At 48.1% G+C, this 18,119-nt stretch overlaps 1 protein-coding gene across 2 annotated transcripts; it reads right to left on the bottom strand.

Moving 5' to 3' along the window:
- Positions 1-1,770: 1,770 nt before the first annotated feature.
- Positions 1,771-18,063, bottom strand: MIGA2 (mitoguardin 2). Of its 2 annotated transcripts, none has more exons than XM_066201404.1 (16): positions 17,960-18,063; positions 16,543-16,785; positions 15,688-15,898; positions 14,735-14,847; positions 12,614-12,725; positions 11,960-12,099; positions 10,392-10,509; positions 10,124-10,224; positions 9,526-9,641; positions 9,030-9,102; positions 8,720-8,806; positions 8,433-8,531; positions 7,938-8,072; positions 7,165-7,218; positions 6,093-6,209; positions 1,771-5,948 (listed from the first exon to the last, which is right to left on the bottom strand). In XM_066201404.1, exons 2-16 carry the CDS (start codon positions 16,636-16,638, stop codon positions 5,745-5,747), a joined length of 1,776 nt encoding a protein of 591 aa, XP_066057501.1. In that variant the 5' UTR covers positions 16,639-16,785; positions 17,960-18,063; the 3' UTR covers positions 1,771-5,744. The 2 variants fall into 2 exon arrangements, with proteins under 2 accessions (XP_066057501.1, XP_066057502.1); XM_066201405.1 differs by having other exon boundaries at positions 15,688-15,883.
- Positions 18,064-18,119: the final 56 nt, after the last annotated feature.

Raw genomic sequence — 18,119 nt, 5'->3', positions numbered from 1 at the left:
GGCCCTGGACACTTCCAGGAATGCAGCAGCCACAGCTTCTCTGGGCAACCCGTGCCCGGGCCTCCCCACCCGCACAGGGAACAATTTTTTCCTAAGTCTTGGCAGAAAATCCTTTAAAGATTCTGCAAAGGCCAGGCAAGCACCTGGCCAGGTGGTACTTTTTTTTTCCACCCTCTTTAACTACTGAAATCACCCACTTTGAAGAGCCAAAGGAATGTTCCCATACGTGACCCCAGAAATAAGACTTACCTGAGGAGCCTGAGGAAAAGCAGAACACGGAGCAGCATTGGACAAAAAAGCTTTCAGAAGGCAAATCCACTTCAGACCAAACAACCAAAGTTCATTCAATATAAAAAAAAAAATAAAGCTTGCAGAAAAATAAATATGCAAGAAGCCCACAAGAAGTGATCAACACAGGCACAGGGTTGCCTTTATTTGTGTAAGAGAAGCACATGAACCAGGATTTCTATCCCATAAATTAGGATTTCTAAAAGGGTAGAAAACTCCTTTCCCTGCAGTTGTAATATAGCTGCTTCAATTATATTATGTCCCATTAATTTCAACAAGCTCTTCATAGCTGACGTTCTCCCTGGCATTTCAAGGAGTAAAATGGCATTAAAGTCTTATCATTTGGAAAGAAAGAGAAAATATTTACTGCAGGAGCTCAGTTCATCGCAGAAGACTGCTATGAGGGAGCATGAGTGATTTACTCCTTTCATTATTCAAGTTAAATAAATCTCCTCCTTTCCAAGCTATTGAATGTAGAGTTATGCTGGCAGAGTGGATTACATTTGATCTATGTACCATGACAAGTACTGAAAATTGTGGGCTTCATTGCTGTATTCACCCACTCCTTCCTGAACAGGAGAAAGAAGTGTCAATACACGGAGCAGCCTTTGCTCTGTGCCTCAGCACAAGAAAGCACAAAGAGCTGGAGCTGCTCTGGAGCTGTAATGAGTGTGGAGTCTGACTCCATGGAAACTGAGATAAACTCCTTTTAACTCTCTCAACTAATGATCAGGGTGTGGCGTGAGACAAAAATTTTCCTATCCATGAACGTTTTATTTGCATATATCTGAGTTCATGACAGGCTTGCATTAATGCGAACAGAAACTCACTTTTACTTTTATTTTTAAGCGTAGAGATGAAATTTTAATCACTGGGGAAGAAACAGACAATCTGATTCAGTCTGGTTTCTCTATCGTTTCAGAATGAAAGTATTTAAATCCACTGTAGATGTTTCAGAAGAGCAAGGAGATGATTTTCGTGCCTTGCTCAGCAGATAGGCGGCTCTGATACCAACCCGCAGGCTTTAGTCTGGGTTTCGCAGAGTTTGGGAAGCTGGTAAGTGCTACAGGAACTTGGACAATGTTTAAGAGGTTCTGCTCCTCACCGGGATTTCTGTTATCTCTCCATCACAGCCTGCTCACACCACACCCCAACACAGCCAAACCACCACAGAAAAAATCTGAAAAATGAAATCCCACAGTTTCCAACCGCAGCTCAAAGTACAGGGAGTTGTTCTGTTTGCTTTATAGCCCACTTCATCTGTGGACTTGTCAGTAGACCCAGGAAGACTCCCCATGCAATCAAACCCTTTAACTTCACATTTAAATCTTTCAAGTTCCTCATTTTAGCCCAAGGAACAGCAAGCCCTGTTTGATACCATCACTAGCAGCAGAGGTGCCACCACAACTGTCGCCTAAATCAGAAACCAAAGACTGAGTTTCTAGCAGGTTTCGCCACGAAATTTAGGAACAAAAACCACAATCATGAAGGAAAGTTTTATTTTACTTGTAATGCCCACATCCTAAGATTAAAGATATTTTTAAAAAATTAGCTGCAAAGAAAAAGATAGAAGCAAAACAAGAACAGATTTTTACACCTTTAGGAAATCAAGAAAAAAATAGGCACAAGTTTACATTCATTAGTTTCAGATATGGCAGGGGAATGTTCTACTGAAGAGGGATAAATAAAATCCTGCTTTCCCACCTCCCTGTATGAGACAACACAAGTCATGCTCTTCAAAGCCACACTGATCTTGTAGATACAAGGCAGATTTTTCCTCATAATTTTTTATTAATGTGCTTAAAAGATCATAAAGACCCTCGTAGAGCCATTTGGCTTAGTCTCTACATACATACTAAAGTACCAAGGATGTACTTTAACCTCTGATGAAGCTTGTTACAACCTCCACATAAAAAATGAAAGTCATGCATATTTTAAATTCTGTTTAAGCATCAGACATTATTGAGGGATTTTATTTCATAGCTGCTAAGCCACTTTAAATCCCCATCACTGTTAAAATCTTGCAAGTGTCAGCCCAGGATGATTTAACCCCTTGAGAATAAGGGTCCATCATAAAAAAAACCCACGAATGTCTTATCTCAAGGGATTCTACCCGAATACACGGCTGCTGCTAATACTGAAGAATTTCCTTTGCTAAACACAATATGCTGGGGAGGGATTTTCTAGGGATCTCAGGAAGCCAGAGGGCAGGCAGGTGTTCCATCAGACCCTTTAATTCCACCCTGCAATACAGGTGAGTATGAGAGCCACCCTTTGGGCAGGATCAGTGGATCCCTGCATCCAAAGGACAGAAAGTCCCTGACACCACTGCTTAGGCCAGGAAAAGCCTCTTCCACAGGAACAGCCCCTGTCAACCCGCTGATCCTTGAAGTTCCCTTCAGAGGCTGCAGACACCTTTCTGCTTTTCCTCCTGAACTACACTGGGACGGGGGGGAACAAAAAGCAGCGATGAAGTGAGGGGGAGGTGTAGAGAACTTTAACATCCATCCCAGTAAAGATAAAACCAGTTTGTCTCAGCAAACATCCTTGGCTGGTGCAGGACCAAGTCACCGCTGGTGGGAAAAGGCGGAGAACTTCAAGAGGCTGCGGATGTTCCCGAGGCAGATTCCTCTTTACCTTCACTGGGAGGGCTGTGTAACCTACTTGCAAGAAGGGCTAAGGAAAAGCATCAAGCTGCAATAAAACTGTCTTTCTTCATTTGATTGATTAGGAATTTACAATTTCTCAGCTTAAAAAGCCACAGTGCAAGTTAGTGTTTGCTTCAGGGGGACCCTGTTTCAGTATCCTCTCCCACAGAAGCCCAAAGTCAGCAGCCAGTGTTCTTGTCTGTACACAAAACAGGCAGGCTGCCCAAGCACTGAGGCCAAAGACACTCAAAATGGTAAATAAATACACATAAAACAACACTAAAAATGAGAATTTAACAGCACAGATTGTTTAGAATTACAGTCCATCTCATTATATTAATCTTCACATTTTAGCATCTTTTTAACCACTGTACAAAAGCTGCTGAAGTAACTTTCTTCTAAACCAGCCATACAAGAGCACAAAGCACTATCAACATTATTTTTTTGGCAAAGTAACTTGCTTTCAGAATATACCATACTTTCAAATCACAATTTACATGTAGCAGGTGTGCCATGCTAATACAACATCCTCCATTTTTTCTCTTCCTGCACACTGCCAGGAGCAAGACACCTCAGAGACCTTTCCTAGTTTCAACTGCTGTCTCGTAAATCCTTCTCATAACAGTTTATTCCAGGCAGCCTCACTTGGGGCAGCTGCTCCTAATTTCTGCCTCAGCATTGTCCTGTTTATTGCATTAATCTGGTTTCCAGGATAAGCCACATCAGTCTGATGTGCTTACAGAGCACCAGATGTTACTGTGCTCTACACGCACCCCCCTGCAAACATCTCAGGAGCATTTCAAGGAATCACAATAGCACAGAATGGGCCAGGTTGGAAGGAACCACAGTGGGTCATCTGGTCCCACCTCCCTGTTCAGGGAGGGTGTCCCTAAAATACATGGCACAGCACATTTATCCGCTCCTTTTATGTCCTTCTGTTTACTTTTTTTTTCTGTTTACTTCCTTCCTGCTTTTACCAGCAGAATCCACATTAGATATCTGAAGAGGAAGAAAGCATTTGTATTCTCCAAGCCCACGCACTGACTTTCCACTCATATGGAAATTCCAGATTCTTACGTATTTTTTCCACGTGCAAAAATACATCCGGGTAAGCCTTGCCCAGAACAGGCACAAGGGGTAACTAATCAGTCTGGAACAAAACAGTGAGGCTCATGTTTTTGTGGAAGTCCTGAAGACCTCCTCATGCTGGGGGTTGGACTTGGACCTATACATGGACTGAGAAAGAAAAAGGCACTGGCTGGATCTCTACTTTTACCTGTGGCATTGTCCTCACGGAGGACTCAGCAAACCATTGCAAACCCTCACACAAAAGCCAGGACTGCCTCAAGTCCAGGGCATGAAGCTGAGTTGGGAGAGGTTTAGGTTGGATATCAGGAAAAGGTTTTCTACTCAGAGGGTGGCTGGGCACTGAACAGGCTCCCCAGGGAAGCGGTCACAGCACCAAGCCTGACAGAGTTCAAGAAGTCTGGACAACTCCCTCAGCACATGGAATGTTGGGGTGTCCTGTACAGAGACAGAAGCTGGACTCAATCCTGATGTGCCCCTTCCAACTCAGCATATTCTATTATTCTGTGATTTTTATGATTCTCCAAGTCCAGCACACTCCACTGCTGCTGTCCAACACGAGTGTCCAACTCAGCTCACATCCCAAAGCAGCCAGATTCCAGATGCTGGGCAGTCAGGATCACAGCACTTGAGAAGCACTACCATCCACACACACACACATTTGATCATTACCCAAAATTATGCTGTATTTCTTAGAACTGACAGACTGTAAAGAGTCATTTCCTCTCTAGAAGCTTGATCCCAGCTCTCCAACTATCCGCACACATAACCTCACATCCAGCATCTACACCTCTCACTACCCTGTGCGCAATAGCAATAGGCACCACGTTATTTCCCTTTCCCCCTGCTTGTACACACCGCACACCTCCTACCCAGCAAAAACTGCTGCTGCCTCATTCTGAAATCCAGCAAGGCACTTTGATGGATGTCAAAGACTTTGTGCAAGCACAGGCAGAATGCAAATCCCTCCTGCTCCTCACACTAACCTGCCTTAGGGGCAAACACACACCTCAGCAACCTCCTAAGCAAGGATGACCAAGACACAGAGCTCGTCATCTGGTCTGCAAACAGCAGCAATACCAAGGGAACAGACCGATTTCCCTAGAGCTTCAGACTGTTTACAAAAGTCTGCATTTTACTTCAGTGCTTTGAAGAACTATTTCTTCCTCCCCGGGAAAGAAATCTTTGCTAGTCACATTGCATGTGTTAACACACTTAAGGTAAAAATCAGCAGTAATTAATGTCTGTAGGAACACAGCAGAGAAGAACAGTAATAAAAATCCCAAAGCAAGCAAAGCCTCCTTGAGAGAAGCTAGTGGTCAAGAGGAGAATTTACCAACAAGATTCCTGTTCCCACACACAATCTTAAACGTCAGGGATTCACCTCCCAGAAAACACAAAGGCAAAACAGGTACATACATTGCCCTATTCAAGAGAATTGGGCAAAAATCTGGGCCCGGGCAGTTCAGGACACAATGTATACATGAAACATTGAAAGGAATAATAATGACAGGAAGGTGGAACAAAGAAGAAATTCAAACCATAAGTTGGCAAGTGGTCCTGGATCCATCCCAGCAAACACTACTGGCTAAAAAAGCAGAAGGTCCCGCCAGATTGCTGTGTGTTCACACAGTCTTGCTGCCACCGCTGCACTTTGCAGGTAGTTTTATCCACCTCTGGGAGGAAAAGGTCCTTGTACAAAAGTGTTTTCCCCCACTGACATCAGATGAGCTCCTCCTTCAGTGGCTCAGTTTCCCCAGGAAGCATGCCGTTCACCTCCGGGGAACTCTCGGTGCCCAGATATCCCAAGAGGATCTCGCTGCGCCGCCGCGACAGCTGCAAAATGTCCTCTGCCAGCAGCTGCACCGTCGTGTACCTCACGTTGTCGAAGTCAAACATGTCCTTCAGATACTGCACGATCTGGTGCTGCAAGAAAAGGAAGGTTTACAGTCAGACCTCCTTCACCTGCTGGCACCAGCCACCAAGGGTGGTTGGTATCATCACACATCAGCAGCTTGAAGCCAGCAGACAGGAGCCCCACACAGATGAGGTACAGAAAAGCCACCTCACCTTGAAGAAACTGCAGACTTCGGATAGCTGCTGCTTGGGCCCCAGAAAACCAAAGGCTAGAACAGGACTGACATGCTCCGATACGGAGTAGAAATGAGAGATAAAGCCATCTGGTACCTGTCACAGAGAAGGACAGAATTAGTTGGTCTTCATTCTCAGACAGAATTAGCAGCTTATTCCATATCAGCCACCAACTTCCCTACCAGAAAGCTTCAGTAACTCAAGTAAAGAGCTATTTGGAACATCTCCTCTTGCAAAACTACATTTATCATTCAGCTCCCTTGAAGGATGACTAGAGCTTTTCATCTTAATGTTTCTAAACTGCTATTTCAAGAGGAAAATGAACAGAAGAAAATGAAAAGCAATCACCAGCCAGCCTTTATAGCCTCTATTTATAATTTGCTGACCAAGCCAGGAAAGGACATGCAAATATCCAAGGCAGAGCTACTGCATGACAGCTCCAGTAGAGCTTCCAGTGCTCTCATTTCTCTCTGAGCCATCTCAGGAGCCAAACCCTGTCGTACCAGCTGGCTGTGGGATTGAGCTGAAAACTTGCCAGAGGCCACAGACCCTGTGGCAGAACCGGGGTTGTGAAGTTGTGGCTTCCTGTTCCCCTGCTCCATAAACTCATCTGCTGTGATACTTTAGGAAGTCACTGATTTAAATGAAACTCATCAAGTAATGGCTAATTAGCATCAGCCTTGGGGAGCGGAGCAGTGCCTGAACCATTTTGCTGCCAGCAAGAAAAGTACAATTCAGGAGCAGTCCCTTGTTGTTTGGGGTCTGTGGCCATTCCTACAGCATTGTGAGCAGGGAGAGGGAATACCAGACAGGCAACACTGTTGTTTGAATCCTCACGTTAAGAAAAAGGGAGAATAAACTCAGACTGATTCAGTAAAATACTGGCATAGCACTGGAGCAGTGACTGCAGGACCCCAGGGCTCTAAAGCATCACACAGAACGTGACTCTGTTCAGTCTTCTACCCCTTAAGATTTCATACTTTATCTCTGTGTGCTCTCTTTTCAGCCTCAAATACATTAGATTTTTTCCCTTTTGATACATTTTGCTTACCATCAGAAGCCTCCTTTTTGCTTTCAGAACTGACCAGCAAGCAGTTGCAAGAGCCTACAATTAACACAGAGAGCCAATTAGTCACTGGGATTATTTGAAAAAACCCAAAGTGTACCAACACATTGTCATCAAAACATCAAAGCAGTTGCCCTTTTGTGCCAACAACTCTAAAATGACAGAATTGAAGCTAACTGGAAGCAGATTTAGCCACTTCAGATCCATTCCAGAGAAGCCAAAGGGTTTTTAAAGATTGTTAATATGATCTGACATAGTTACCCAACAGCCCAGGATCCTCTGTAAGCAGACAGCTGTTACAAAGTGCCATTTTACTCTCAGTCTATCAAACTAATCACTCTTAAAAATACAGCTGGGGGGCAGGACTAAAGGCAAGCTTTGCAATTTGAGCTTCAGCGTCTGCCGAGGTACTGCCAAGAATGAAGGGCCACATGCTAAAACCCACATATTTTTGCCTACATTTTGGCCCTTTTATTCTCATTCATAAAAATAGGTGCTGTCATCTTTTTAACATCTCCATGGCATCACTGATAAAGGCCCCTAGAGCAGTAAGTCTGGTTGCCAACCAGACGCTTTCAAAGTAAGGAAAGCTTTCCTGTAAACAATTTCTATGCACAAGAAGACTGTTGTTTGGAGCTTCAGGAAAGCGTGGCATTTATAAAGAGAGAATTCAGCTCAGCCAGGAAAGATGAGGTTATGCTCTCTTCTGGCCTTGGCACTGAGCTGACACTCACAGCAGCACTCCCTGTCTCACGCACCGTCTCCTTGAAGCTGTCGGACAGCCAGCGGTTGCGCAGCACAGCCAGCACGGAGGAGGGAGGGTTCTCCAGATCCTCAAAAGCATCCATGAGGATGAAGTCCAGCACAATATCAAAGAAGCTCATGCACACCACCTGTCAGGGAGCACAACAGTCTGTAAAGGGAATAGGTTTTAAAAAGAGAGACGGGCTCTTTTGGTTTGAAGCAAGAAGATGTAACAAGCTGTAGTCAATGTAATCGTATTTCAACAGCAGGTCTTTCACTACTGGGCCATTCCTACATATGTATTATAATTCAATCACAGTGGTTTGGCTTGTAAGGGACTTTAAAACCATCCAGTTCCATCCCCTGCCATGGGCAGGGATACCTTCCACTAAACCAGATTGCTTCAAGCCCCATCCAGCCTGGCCTTGAGCACTTCCAGGGATGGGAATTCCACAACGTCTCTGGGCAAGGATTATCTTCAACTCTGTAAAGACAATGTCTTTACCAACCCCTCTTCCCTCCAGCTCCTGCTGAGTGGTGGGCCAAGTCTCTTGCTTCAAGGCATAATGCAGCATCTCCTCGTAGCTTTCCAGGAAAGCTTTGGGATTCTGGGAGAGCAGAGAAACAAAGCAGAGGTTTGACTGTTTGGATTTGAGCTGACATCAACATCAGAGTAGTCACAAGCATGCAGATGAAGTTTTCTTCTTCCAACACACTGGACAAACTCTGAGTTGGGATGGGGGAACAAGTATCCTTGTGCTCAAGACACAGTTTAGTTGTTACACAAACTTCCTACCTTTTCAGCTTTTGTCATCAGTCCTATCACCATCTGCTTCCCAACCTCCCCAAAAAACAGCTGATTGCTTTCATCCTCCAGCAGCTCCTGCAAGGGGAACACAAATGTCTCCTGTGAGCTCCTACACACCCTCAAATTCTGAGTTGGGTGAAAAAAGAACAGGGCAGGACATGAAGCAGTGCAATGCTGCACACACCAGTGTTGTTAGCCTTTAATAAACTGTAACCCAAGAAACAAATCTGCACTCTCCAGGAACGTGCTGGTGGCAGCCATGTGCCATTGAAACCTGGGAGCCTGGAGCCATTCTCACCTGGAATGCCTGCCTGACGCAGTGCAGCTTTGCCAGGAAATCCTGGTCACTGTAGCAGCCAAGGAGCTCTGTCCTAGAGGGAAAGGGGAAGAATTGTGTGAATTCTAGTTCTGATGTTAGTGTTCCTACAACTATGGTCCCCTGAAAGCAAAAAACTGAATTCCCAGTCTGTGCATAGGAGAAAGAAACAGTCCCATTCCCTTTATCCAGCTCCCTGGGGGAACAGAGCACCTCTGCCAGGCTGGGCCAGGACTGTGACAGCCTCCCAGAACAGTCACACTTCCTATCACAAACTTCGTGGGACAATTACTCTTTCTTAACATGCGAGGCCCTAAAATCCGGGGTTAATTCCCTGGGAAGGCCAAACCAGCAGGAAGGATGCTGGGATTTTACAACCCCAAAGGGTTATTCTGGTTATGGGGCTGCTCAAAGGCAGATGATGTGTTCACAGTGCCCCAGGGGACACAAGGTCCCACAGCTCCAGCTGGCTCTTCACCTCAGCGTCCGGCACGCGACCTTCCCTTCTTTCACCAACTGCAGAGCTTCTTCATACGCTGCCACTGGCTTGGAGAGGTGGAATGGCATTTCCTCAAAGGGGAGAGAGTCAAAGAGCTGTAGGGGTAACGAGACGTGCAGAGAACAAAATGAGCTCATTAAGTATTTGCAAATGCACAAGCGACTGCACACAAGCAATGTGGGCCTTACAGAGAATCTTCAGCTAGCAAAGTTTGTCAGTGACAATTGTTTCATGCAAAGACGTTTCGTTTTTCGCCAAAAGCTACCTCAGCTCTGACACCGCTCAATACTCCATAAAATTTATACCACCAAGCCATCTTACATTAGATAACAGCACTTTCCTAGCTGTTATGGCATGTTTTCTATAGCAGCTAAGATGACATGGAAGTGCTGGTTGGAAAAGACTGCACCATCCCCCTCGTTAAAATCTTTTCCTAACATCCATCATGAACCTCCCAGCCTGGGGTTGTTGTTCTGTGTTTGATCATCTTCCTCTCCCAAGATGTGTTTGGCTCAGCTGCCTCTGTGCTTTCCCTCGAAGCCACTGGGATGTGACACACAGCTGACACTTCAGTCACCTCTGCTGCAGAGAAGAAGGAATCCTCCGAGGCTGAGCTGTCTTCATCATCCGTCCGCAGCCGCAGCGATCCATCTGCCAATGGAAGCATCAAAGTCTTCTCTGGGGGAGAGAAAGCAGCCACATGTGTTGGAGTTCATGGACCAACATTCCTCTTAGCTCCTGTGCTCTCTTCCACTCCCACTTTGTCACTCCTCCTTTACCTGGCTAACAGAAAAGACATAAAACCAGGCAGCAAATTGGCATTTTACTGCAGCCAGGTGCCCTACCCAGATCCAGCAGCACGCTGTCCGACGGGAGCGAGGAGCCAAACTCCTCCTGGAGGTGGTAGGCTCGGTGCAAGAGGGACTCCAGCTTCTCAGCAAACTCCCTTTTCTGGGACTCCTCCTGGAAAACACACATAAATGTCACCCTTAGTAAGCCAGCTGGGCACAGACAGATTGGACAGCACAAATACGGGAGGAAATTTTCAGTAAAAATGGGATTTGCAGTCTGCAGATTAAGTGATTAAAAATAAAAAGAGAGAGGAGTTATTAATCCTATAATGCAGCTAATAATGCACGGGGAGGGAAGTTTCTACACAGCCTACTCAAACCCTCTGGCTTTTGAGCTTCACAGTTTTGTTTTCCTGTTAAAAAAGGAAGAAATAACTAAAGAACTTTAACCTGCCACCCAGAAAAACAGGTATTTTAATAAGTTATACACCACTTAAATCTCCTGCCTTTTGACTTTAGCCTAGCTTCCAGGAGGAATCGCATCAGGAAACCTGTGTTGAATATAACAACATATCCAGAACTGGATAAGAGAATGTTTAGATTAAGGTGCTGGGCATAAGCAAAGTTTGCTGTAAGCAACACAGGGGGGTGGGGAAAAATAAAAGGTGTGGGGAAAATAAGACTTAAAACAGCATCTTGCCTTCATGCCCCTATGTTTGCATGAGTATCTCACCCAGAAGACAGAAGCATTAAAAAGAAGCACAAAATCTATTTTCATAAGGAATCAACCGGTTTTAAGGCAGTTTTAGAAACACTACAGGGCCCTTCAAGGAGAGCCAACAACAACAGAATCCAGATTTGACTTGGATAAATATAATCCAGCACAAAAGACAAATGTCCCACATACTTACTACACCAGACTCTGTTTACAAAAGGCTGGGAACACTTTTTTTCCAGTGAGAACTCCTGGAGAGTTGGGAGTTCAGCTCCTTTCACAGTCCTGAGTTACAGCAGGCTGTAACTGAGCCACTCTAGTTTAGATTTCCTTTAACACAGGTCTTCCCTGCATAGTCCTCAAGGCCCAGACAGCAAGGGGCTGTCCTAAAATCCTGGTTTCTGTAGCTGCAGAGGCTGAGTGAGGTACACATCTCCCTGCAGGGACCAGGGCAATACCCGTCTCCTCCCCAATGACCACTGCTTTCCTCATCCACACACACAGAGCTGGGCTCTGCCCTCCACCCAGCTCCCAGAAGTGGCAGTGACCATCAAGATCTCCATTTTAAAGGCATTAAAAAGTTACAGAGACAACGCTGCCAGCCAAAGCAGTGCTGCATTCATCACAGCCTTTTCTCACCACAGGCTGTGCCACGGGAGGACACGTGCGACAGTGAGTGACACAAGGCTGGAGGGTGGATGGAAACGCTGGGGAATGAGGGGGCGAGACGTATTAAAAAGAGAAAGAAATTAAAAACACCCACTCCCATTGCATAAGGAAGCTGCAGATACAGACAGCTCTTAAACAGAGTCTGGCCTGACTCTGCCCTTAATGTGCTCTCCTTTTAACCTCCCACTGTTTACTGCTTGCAGCACCCAGGCTGGCCTTTCAGCATGTGGGGACCTACCTCTGAAATGTTCTCAGACACGCTCTCTTGCTGTTTCCTGCTGTCCCAGGGCACAGGGGTGCTGGTAGAAGCACTGTCCCTCTGCCTGATGCTCAGTGCCTGTTCCCATTTCTGCAGGGCCTCCTCAAACAGCTCCATGCCTGGAAACACAACCAAATACTGGCTGTGAGAGTCCCAGGGCACTCAGGAACAAAGGGATACAGGATGAATCTTTGCTCATTCAGACAATTCAGCAAAGAGGGAAATCCCTCCCCAACAGAAAGAATAAACAAATTCATTCTATTTCTTTCCTGTTTAAATATGGTTTATTTTGGATTAGAAAGAGAACATCCCCAAACTGGTTAAAGCATCATCCACGTTACTTCCAAAATACTGTTCTCTGCACAAGATGATCCTGTTCCTCAAGAACAGTATTTTGGAAGTAAATCATTCACTGACAAAAAGGTTTGGTTTTGTGATTTGTTGGGCGTTTGTTTCTTTGTTTTGGTTTTTGTTTTTTGGATTTTTGTTTGAGCTTAAGCTGAGAATGGAAGGGAACTTTCTGTTAGAGCTCTACATTGAGCTGCTGATGCTGTGTGCCAATTCTCACCCCCTTCTTGCTCTCACAGTGATAAACAACCCCCCCAGAGCAATGTCACCCTTGTGCCTGCTTACCTTGAACATAGAGGCTTTCTGCACTGGAATCACCAATGGCTCCAGCATCTCCCACTGCCTGGCCATCCCACATCCCTGGGGGTATTGGACTTGAGGAGTTGACTGCTACCATCTGCAAGAAGGGAGCAGAGGGCAGCAAATGCCTTTTGAATTCTGTTAAGGTTAGAGAAGGTAAGCTGCAGACAAACGCCACCAGCCTTCAGCAAAAAGGCATTTTCCTTCCCCATGTTTGCCCCTGTGTTCCCCTGTATTGATGAGCGCTAAAAGGAGAGCACTGATGGAGGAAACAGCCCAGGAAAGCTCCAAAGCAATCGCTACAATGGCACCAGGATTTTGATGGAAAGCTCATGTCAGCCCCAGCTGCCTGTACAGAAAACACTGGTGGCAAGGAAGCAAGCACAATCCAAACAAAAGAAACAGTTTCCCAGAAAAAATACAGCTGAGGATTCCCCAGAGGGCAAGGGGAATCCTCACTCTTCTCTTTGTAACCAGATCCTCTCCTGGGAGGGCTGAGGATCAATCCACACAGTACTGTCAGTTCAGCTTTGTCCAATTTCACACCAGGGCATCCATGTCTTCTGAAGTCTGACCCAATAAACTGCTGGATTCAACACTATCGGTGACTAGTGTTTTCCTGTGGCTTACAGAAGGATGTCCGAACATCAGCCTGGTACTAAAAAAAAGCTACAATAATCAGCTGACAGATGAATTCCTGTCCCGCCTCCACTGATCAATCCCTGTCGAGTGTTAATAAATCACTTTGAGATCCCAAACTGCAAATCATCAGTTCACTGCTGCCAATTTACTTACTGGATGGCAAAGAGGAGCCCAGGAAGCAAGTGAGAGCACAGGCAAAACCAGCAGCTGTGCAAAGGATGAGCTGTTTTCCCACCAAATAATATAAAACCTGTAAGTACAGGGTCAGCTTATCTGTACAGAAACAGATGCCTCTCCATGGGGATATCCCCACCCAGGCACCAGCAGTGGAAAAGGGTATTTATGGATTGCTGTTTATTTAAAGAGAAGTAGAACTTCAGTGATACAAAACCTGGACAGCATCTGTGTGAACTGAGAAGCCACAGGGAAATTACATGGATGAGAGTCCCTGTGGAGGGGAAGGAGGCTGGACACGGCTGGGTGCTCAGGGACACATCCCATCACAGCCCAGCTCCCCGGGGAATGCTGTGCTCGCCCAGCGCCGCGCCGGCACTGCCGCCTGCTGGAGACACACCTCGGCCAGCACGGGTTTTGGCAACTCCTGCTGCTTTAGCTGTACTAAAAACAGCAACACCAGCGTGTGCTGAGGAGCGCTGGCACCCGACAGCTCCTTTCAAAGGGATGAATTTTCCCCTCTCCTTGTCCCAGCATTGCCAAGCAGCCTCTGAGCCCAGGCAATGACAGGGGAGGGCTTTGCAGCAACTCACAGAGCTTCATCTGTGTCCCCCCTGCTCCAACAGAACGTTAGCTCCGAGCAATGGGGATGTGAAACAGGTCTTGAAGACACAAATGCTTCCAGTTTTGGTCTCACAAAAGCTGGATATAAGCACTGATGGCTTCTCCCGCCTGGTTAAGCCTGAATTACCTGTACTCATAGGCTGTTTTTTGGCTTTGGGGGAGACGGAATGACTAGGCTGTGTTCTTACCTGGTGCTGTTTCTTGAACAGAGCTATCAGATTTTGGTAGTTAATTTGGTTTTAAGAACAAAGCAAGCTGTGAGCAGCCCCAGGACAGGAGGGAGAGGCTGCTGGGCCACCCAAATCCCCACCACAGAGGGAAGAAAACAAGCTCCCCATTGCTGTGAGACCCAGAAACAACCCAGCCTAACTCTTTGAGAGGGTCACAGAGAGCTCCAAGGAATCATGGCCATGTCCCACAGGGAAATCCCTCCTGTGACTCCTCCTCGTCCAAAGAACTGGCAAAGGAACCCTGGAGCTCCTGGCCACACAAAACTGCTGCTCACAGGGAACTCCAGACACTCAGTGCAAGGCTAACATCAGAACCCGCCCTGCAATTATACTGCAACCTGTTCTGCTCCATGGGCCAGCACCAGCCCAAGGACTTGGTGACCTCGAGACAGGTACGTGCACTGACATCACCCAGCCCTGCTAACAAGGTCCTTACCGAGGCGAGGCTGTGGGAGGAACTGGAATGTTTGCTGGGCTCAATGGAGGAAATCCCGCTGAGTGTGTCGTTGCTCTTGCTGCCAGGGCTCTGGACTCTCCTGCTGGAGTATCCTGCAGTTGGGAAGGTCACACAAAAACTGGATTTTAGGCCCAGGTGACTGCAGCAGGGAATAGGGAGGGGAACATCACCTTGTCCAGAGTAACTGTGAACGGACAAAGCAGTATCCAATACCTAGAAATTAGCCACAGATCTCCTGTGTGCTCTGCTTTGCTCTGAGACTGGTGTCAGTGGGGATCTGAGGCTGAGGAATGTATCCACTGCTTATGGGCAGCAAGAGGCAAGTGGAAACAAGCAAAAACTCTTCCACCTTTCCACCTTCCCTCAGAACAGGCAGAATATGGACACTGCTCCCTTGATTTTCACGTTTCACCAAACAAACGCTTAATTCCTAAAGCACTTTGCTGAAGGCCTGGGTCAGTCTTACCTCTAAAATCAGTACAAGCAGGTGAGGAAGCTGCCCAAGGTCTGGGAGTCACCACAGAGCTGGAATGGACACTTCCAACTGCCTGGCCTGGCTCAGGCCACCCTCCCCTCCCCTCAGCTGAGCCCTGACATCACAAGATCAATGCAGAACCAGGTCACTGCGTGCCTGGGTCGTTATTATTGGGGCGGCCTGGTAATGATCCACAGGCTAATATTACAGATTCACAGGATTCTGTGATTTCTGCCTACAGGAAAGGAGATGGGAAAACATCAGGACACCTTTTGTTCCCGAGGACTGTGAGCTCAGAGTCTCTCCCTTCGCTCCCCAAACCCCGTGCTCATGGCACTGCGCTTCAAAATTCCCACTTCATTCCGCATGGAAGCACTACACAAATGGCTTTGCTTTCCTCTCCCCACAACGTGTACAGCCTCTTTGGGGATTTTTTCCCTGTTTTTGCGAGGCCAACCTTTCTTCACGGAGGAGACCCTCCTTGTTGGCAGGATGGGCACTGTGATCCCTCCCGGCTTGAAGCCGCACTTGTCCGGAGCAATTTGCTTCTTTCGGCGCCGGCGCCGCTTCAGCTGGTGAGCTGCCAGAGCCAAGGCCACCGTCCCCAGAGCTGTGGCAAACAGCACCTTGCGCAGGCCTGGAGAGAGCCGCAGCTGAGAGAAGACAGACTTTAAACACAAAAGAAATGGAAGAACGACAATGAAAATCCAATTCCAATGCCCTTCCTTCTCAAAAAAAAAAAAATTTTAAAAAGAGCATTAATCATGAAGCACCTTGGCTTTACCCTCCCACCCATAAAACACGCCCCCTGCTACACGACTAAGACAAAGCAGCAAAGAGACTGTGGAGCATCATTTTGACAGGACCTGGAGAGCTTGGTCTCGATCCTCATTGCCAAAATACACTGCAAAATCTGCACACAGCCTGGGACAGATGCAATCCAGGTTACCCAAATACAGCTCTGAAACCCTGGTGTGAAGCTGTGCTTTATTGCTCCAAGTGCTGCATCACTACAAGTGGGGAACATATTAGTCTTCTTTAAAAGACAAGTCTTTTTTTAGCACCTTTGATGAAGAGAAAGATTGAACCTGCGTGTTCTCCCAGGGAGGGATGTGGGAAGTGCTTTTCTCTCCTCTCCAAGCCCACTCAGAACAACTCTCTTCCGCCACCCCAAACTCCCCCTGCCATTCCTCCAACCCCTAAAACTGCCCAGGTCCCCCAGCACCACCCCACTGTGCCTCCATCTCACACAGACAACCCCACAGAGCCAGCCCAAGGAATGTGACAGGAAAACCTTTCCTGCTCCTTGTACCTGCCCAAACGTCGTGTAAACGAACACAGGGATCTCTGCCACGGTCATTGCCAAGGCCTGCATGATGGACATTCCCTCTGTCCTTCTAAATGCCATGTCTGCACGAGGACCTTGGCACCTTCAGGAGCTGCCACAGGGAAGGGCACTTGTGGATGCTGTGTGAGCTGCTCACGAAAGAATCCAACTTTTCTCTGACATCTGGCTCAGAGTCCTGGAGCTGGCCTTCATCCAACAATCCTCGTCCTGCAGGAAGAGGGGGAAAATCGGGTGAGTGAGGGGAGCACACGCCCTGCTCCTCCCTGCACTGCACAAAACACACACCAGGTCACTTGGAGCAGCCAATCTAAAATATCTTCTCACCAGCAGCAACAATTCTTTTGCTTGTCCCACCAACCACGGGGACAGATTCCCAAACTGCTCTACAGCAGCAGCACCCTGGGATTTGGCAGCTCCCAGAGATTTCTACGTGTACCAGACCTGGCTGCACATGGTTGGAGGGATTTTGTTTGCAGTCCTCATATTAAAAAAGTCCCAATTATCCCAAATAACCTTACACACATTTTCGTTGCCAAAACTCTGCTTTCACACAGTTTTCTGTGCATCACAGCCCTGCTCAAGAGCCACCAACCAAAGGGAGCTTTTTTTTTTTGCCCAGGAGGTTTCAATGCTGCCAGCGGGGCTGGGCAGGAGGGATGTGCTCCCGTCAAGGACAGGGCGACAGAAGGCACTGATGTGTGACCCCAGAAGGCGGGTGACAAAGCTCTGCCCCCGCCTGACACCCACCCCGCACCCGCCGCCCCGCAGCACCTTGCAGAACGTTCTCCGGGCAGTGGGAGCCCGCAGGGACCGGACACCGGACATGAGCTCTGCCCACAAGGTTAAACACAACGTCCTGGCCGCAGCACAGATGAGAAGAGCAAAGTGCGAGGAATTTTCGGCACAGAAAGCAGCCTGGGGTTACCATACCGCGATAGGGAGTACAGGCACCGAGGTGCCGAGGCAGCCCCTCAGTCCGGGCATCTCTCCCCAGCCGTGCCCGCCCTGGGCACCCGGAGCCGGAGGTTTAACCCACCGGCCTGGCGGGGAGCGTCCCACGGGACCCCCCGCACCTGCACTGCAGCACGCTGGGCCCTGCAGAAAGGGCTCCCGCAGCATCCCCGCACCCCCGCATCCCTGAGCATCCCCCCTGCGCCCTCGGGTGCCTCGCACCCCTGCTGCATCCCCGGGCCCGTGCATTCATTCACCCCGGAGCCGTCCCCGCACCCGGAGAACCCGCACCCTCCGCGCTTCCCACCCCCATGACCGGCTTCAGCCGGGGGTCCCCGGCTCGGCGCTTCCCTCTGCTTCCCCCCCCACCAACGATGGTGCGGCCCGGCGGGCCCAGCCGCCGCGAGCGGGCGCGGGCGGCACCACTCACCGCGGCGGGGGGGGCGCGCGGCCCCGCTCGGCGCCCTCTCCCCGCGCCGCGCGCCATGGCCGCGGAAGGGCAGCGTCTCCTTCCCCCGCGCCGCAGCCCACCCCGCCGGGGGCGGGGCCAGGCGGAGACACCGCCCCCACTCCCATTCTAGCCAATCAGA

The sequence above is a fragment of the Chamaea fasciata genome, unplaced genomic scaffold (assembly GCF_029207755.1).
Source record: "Chamaea fasciata isolate MVZ Bird 193981 ecotype frontalis unplaced genomic scaffold, bChaFas1.0.hap1 SCAF_20, whole genome shotgun sequence".
Taxonomy (NCBI): Eukaryota; Metazoa; Chordata; class Aves; order Passeriformes; family Sylviidae; genus Chamaea; species Chamaea fasciata.
Note: the sequence above shows the minus strand (reverse complement) of the source record. Positions and strands in the feature narration are given on the sequence as shown.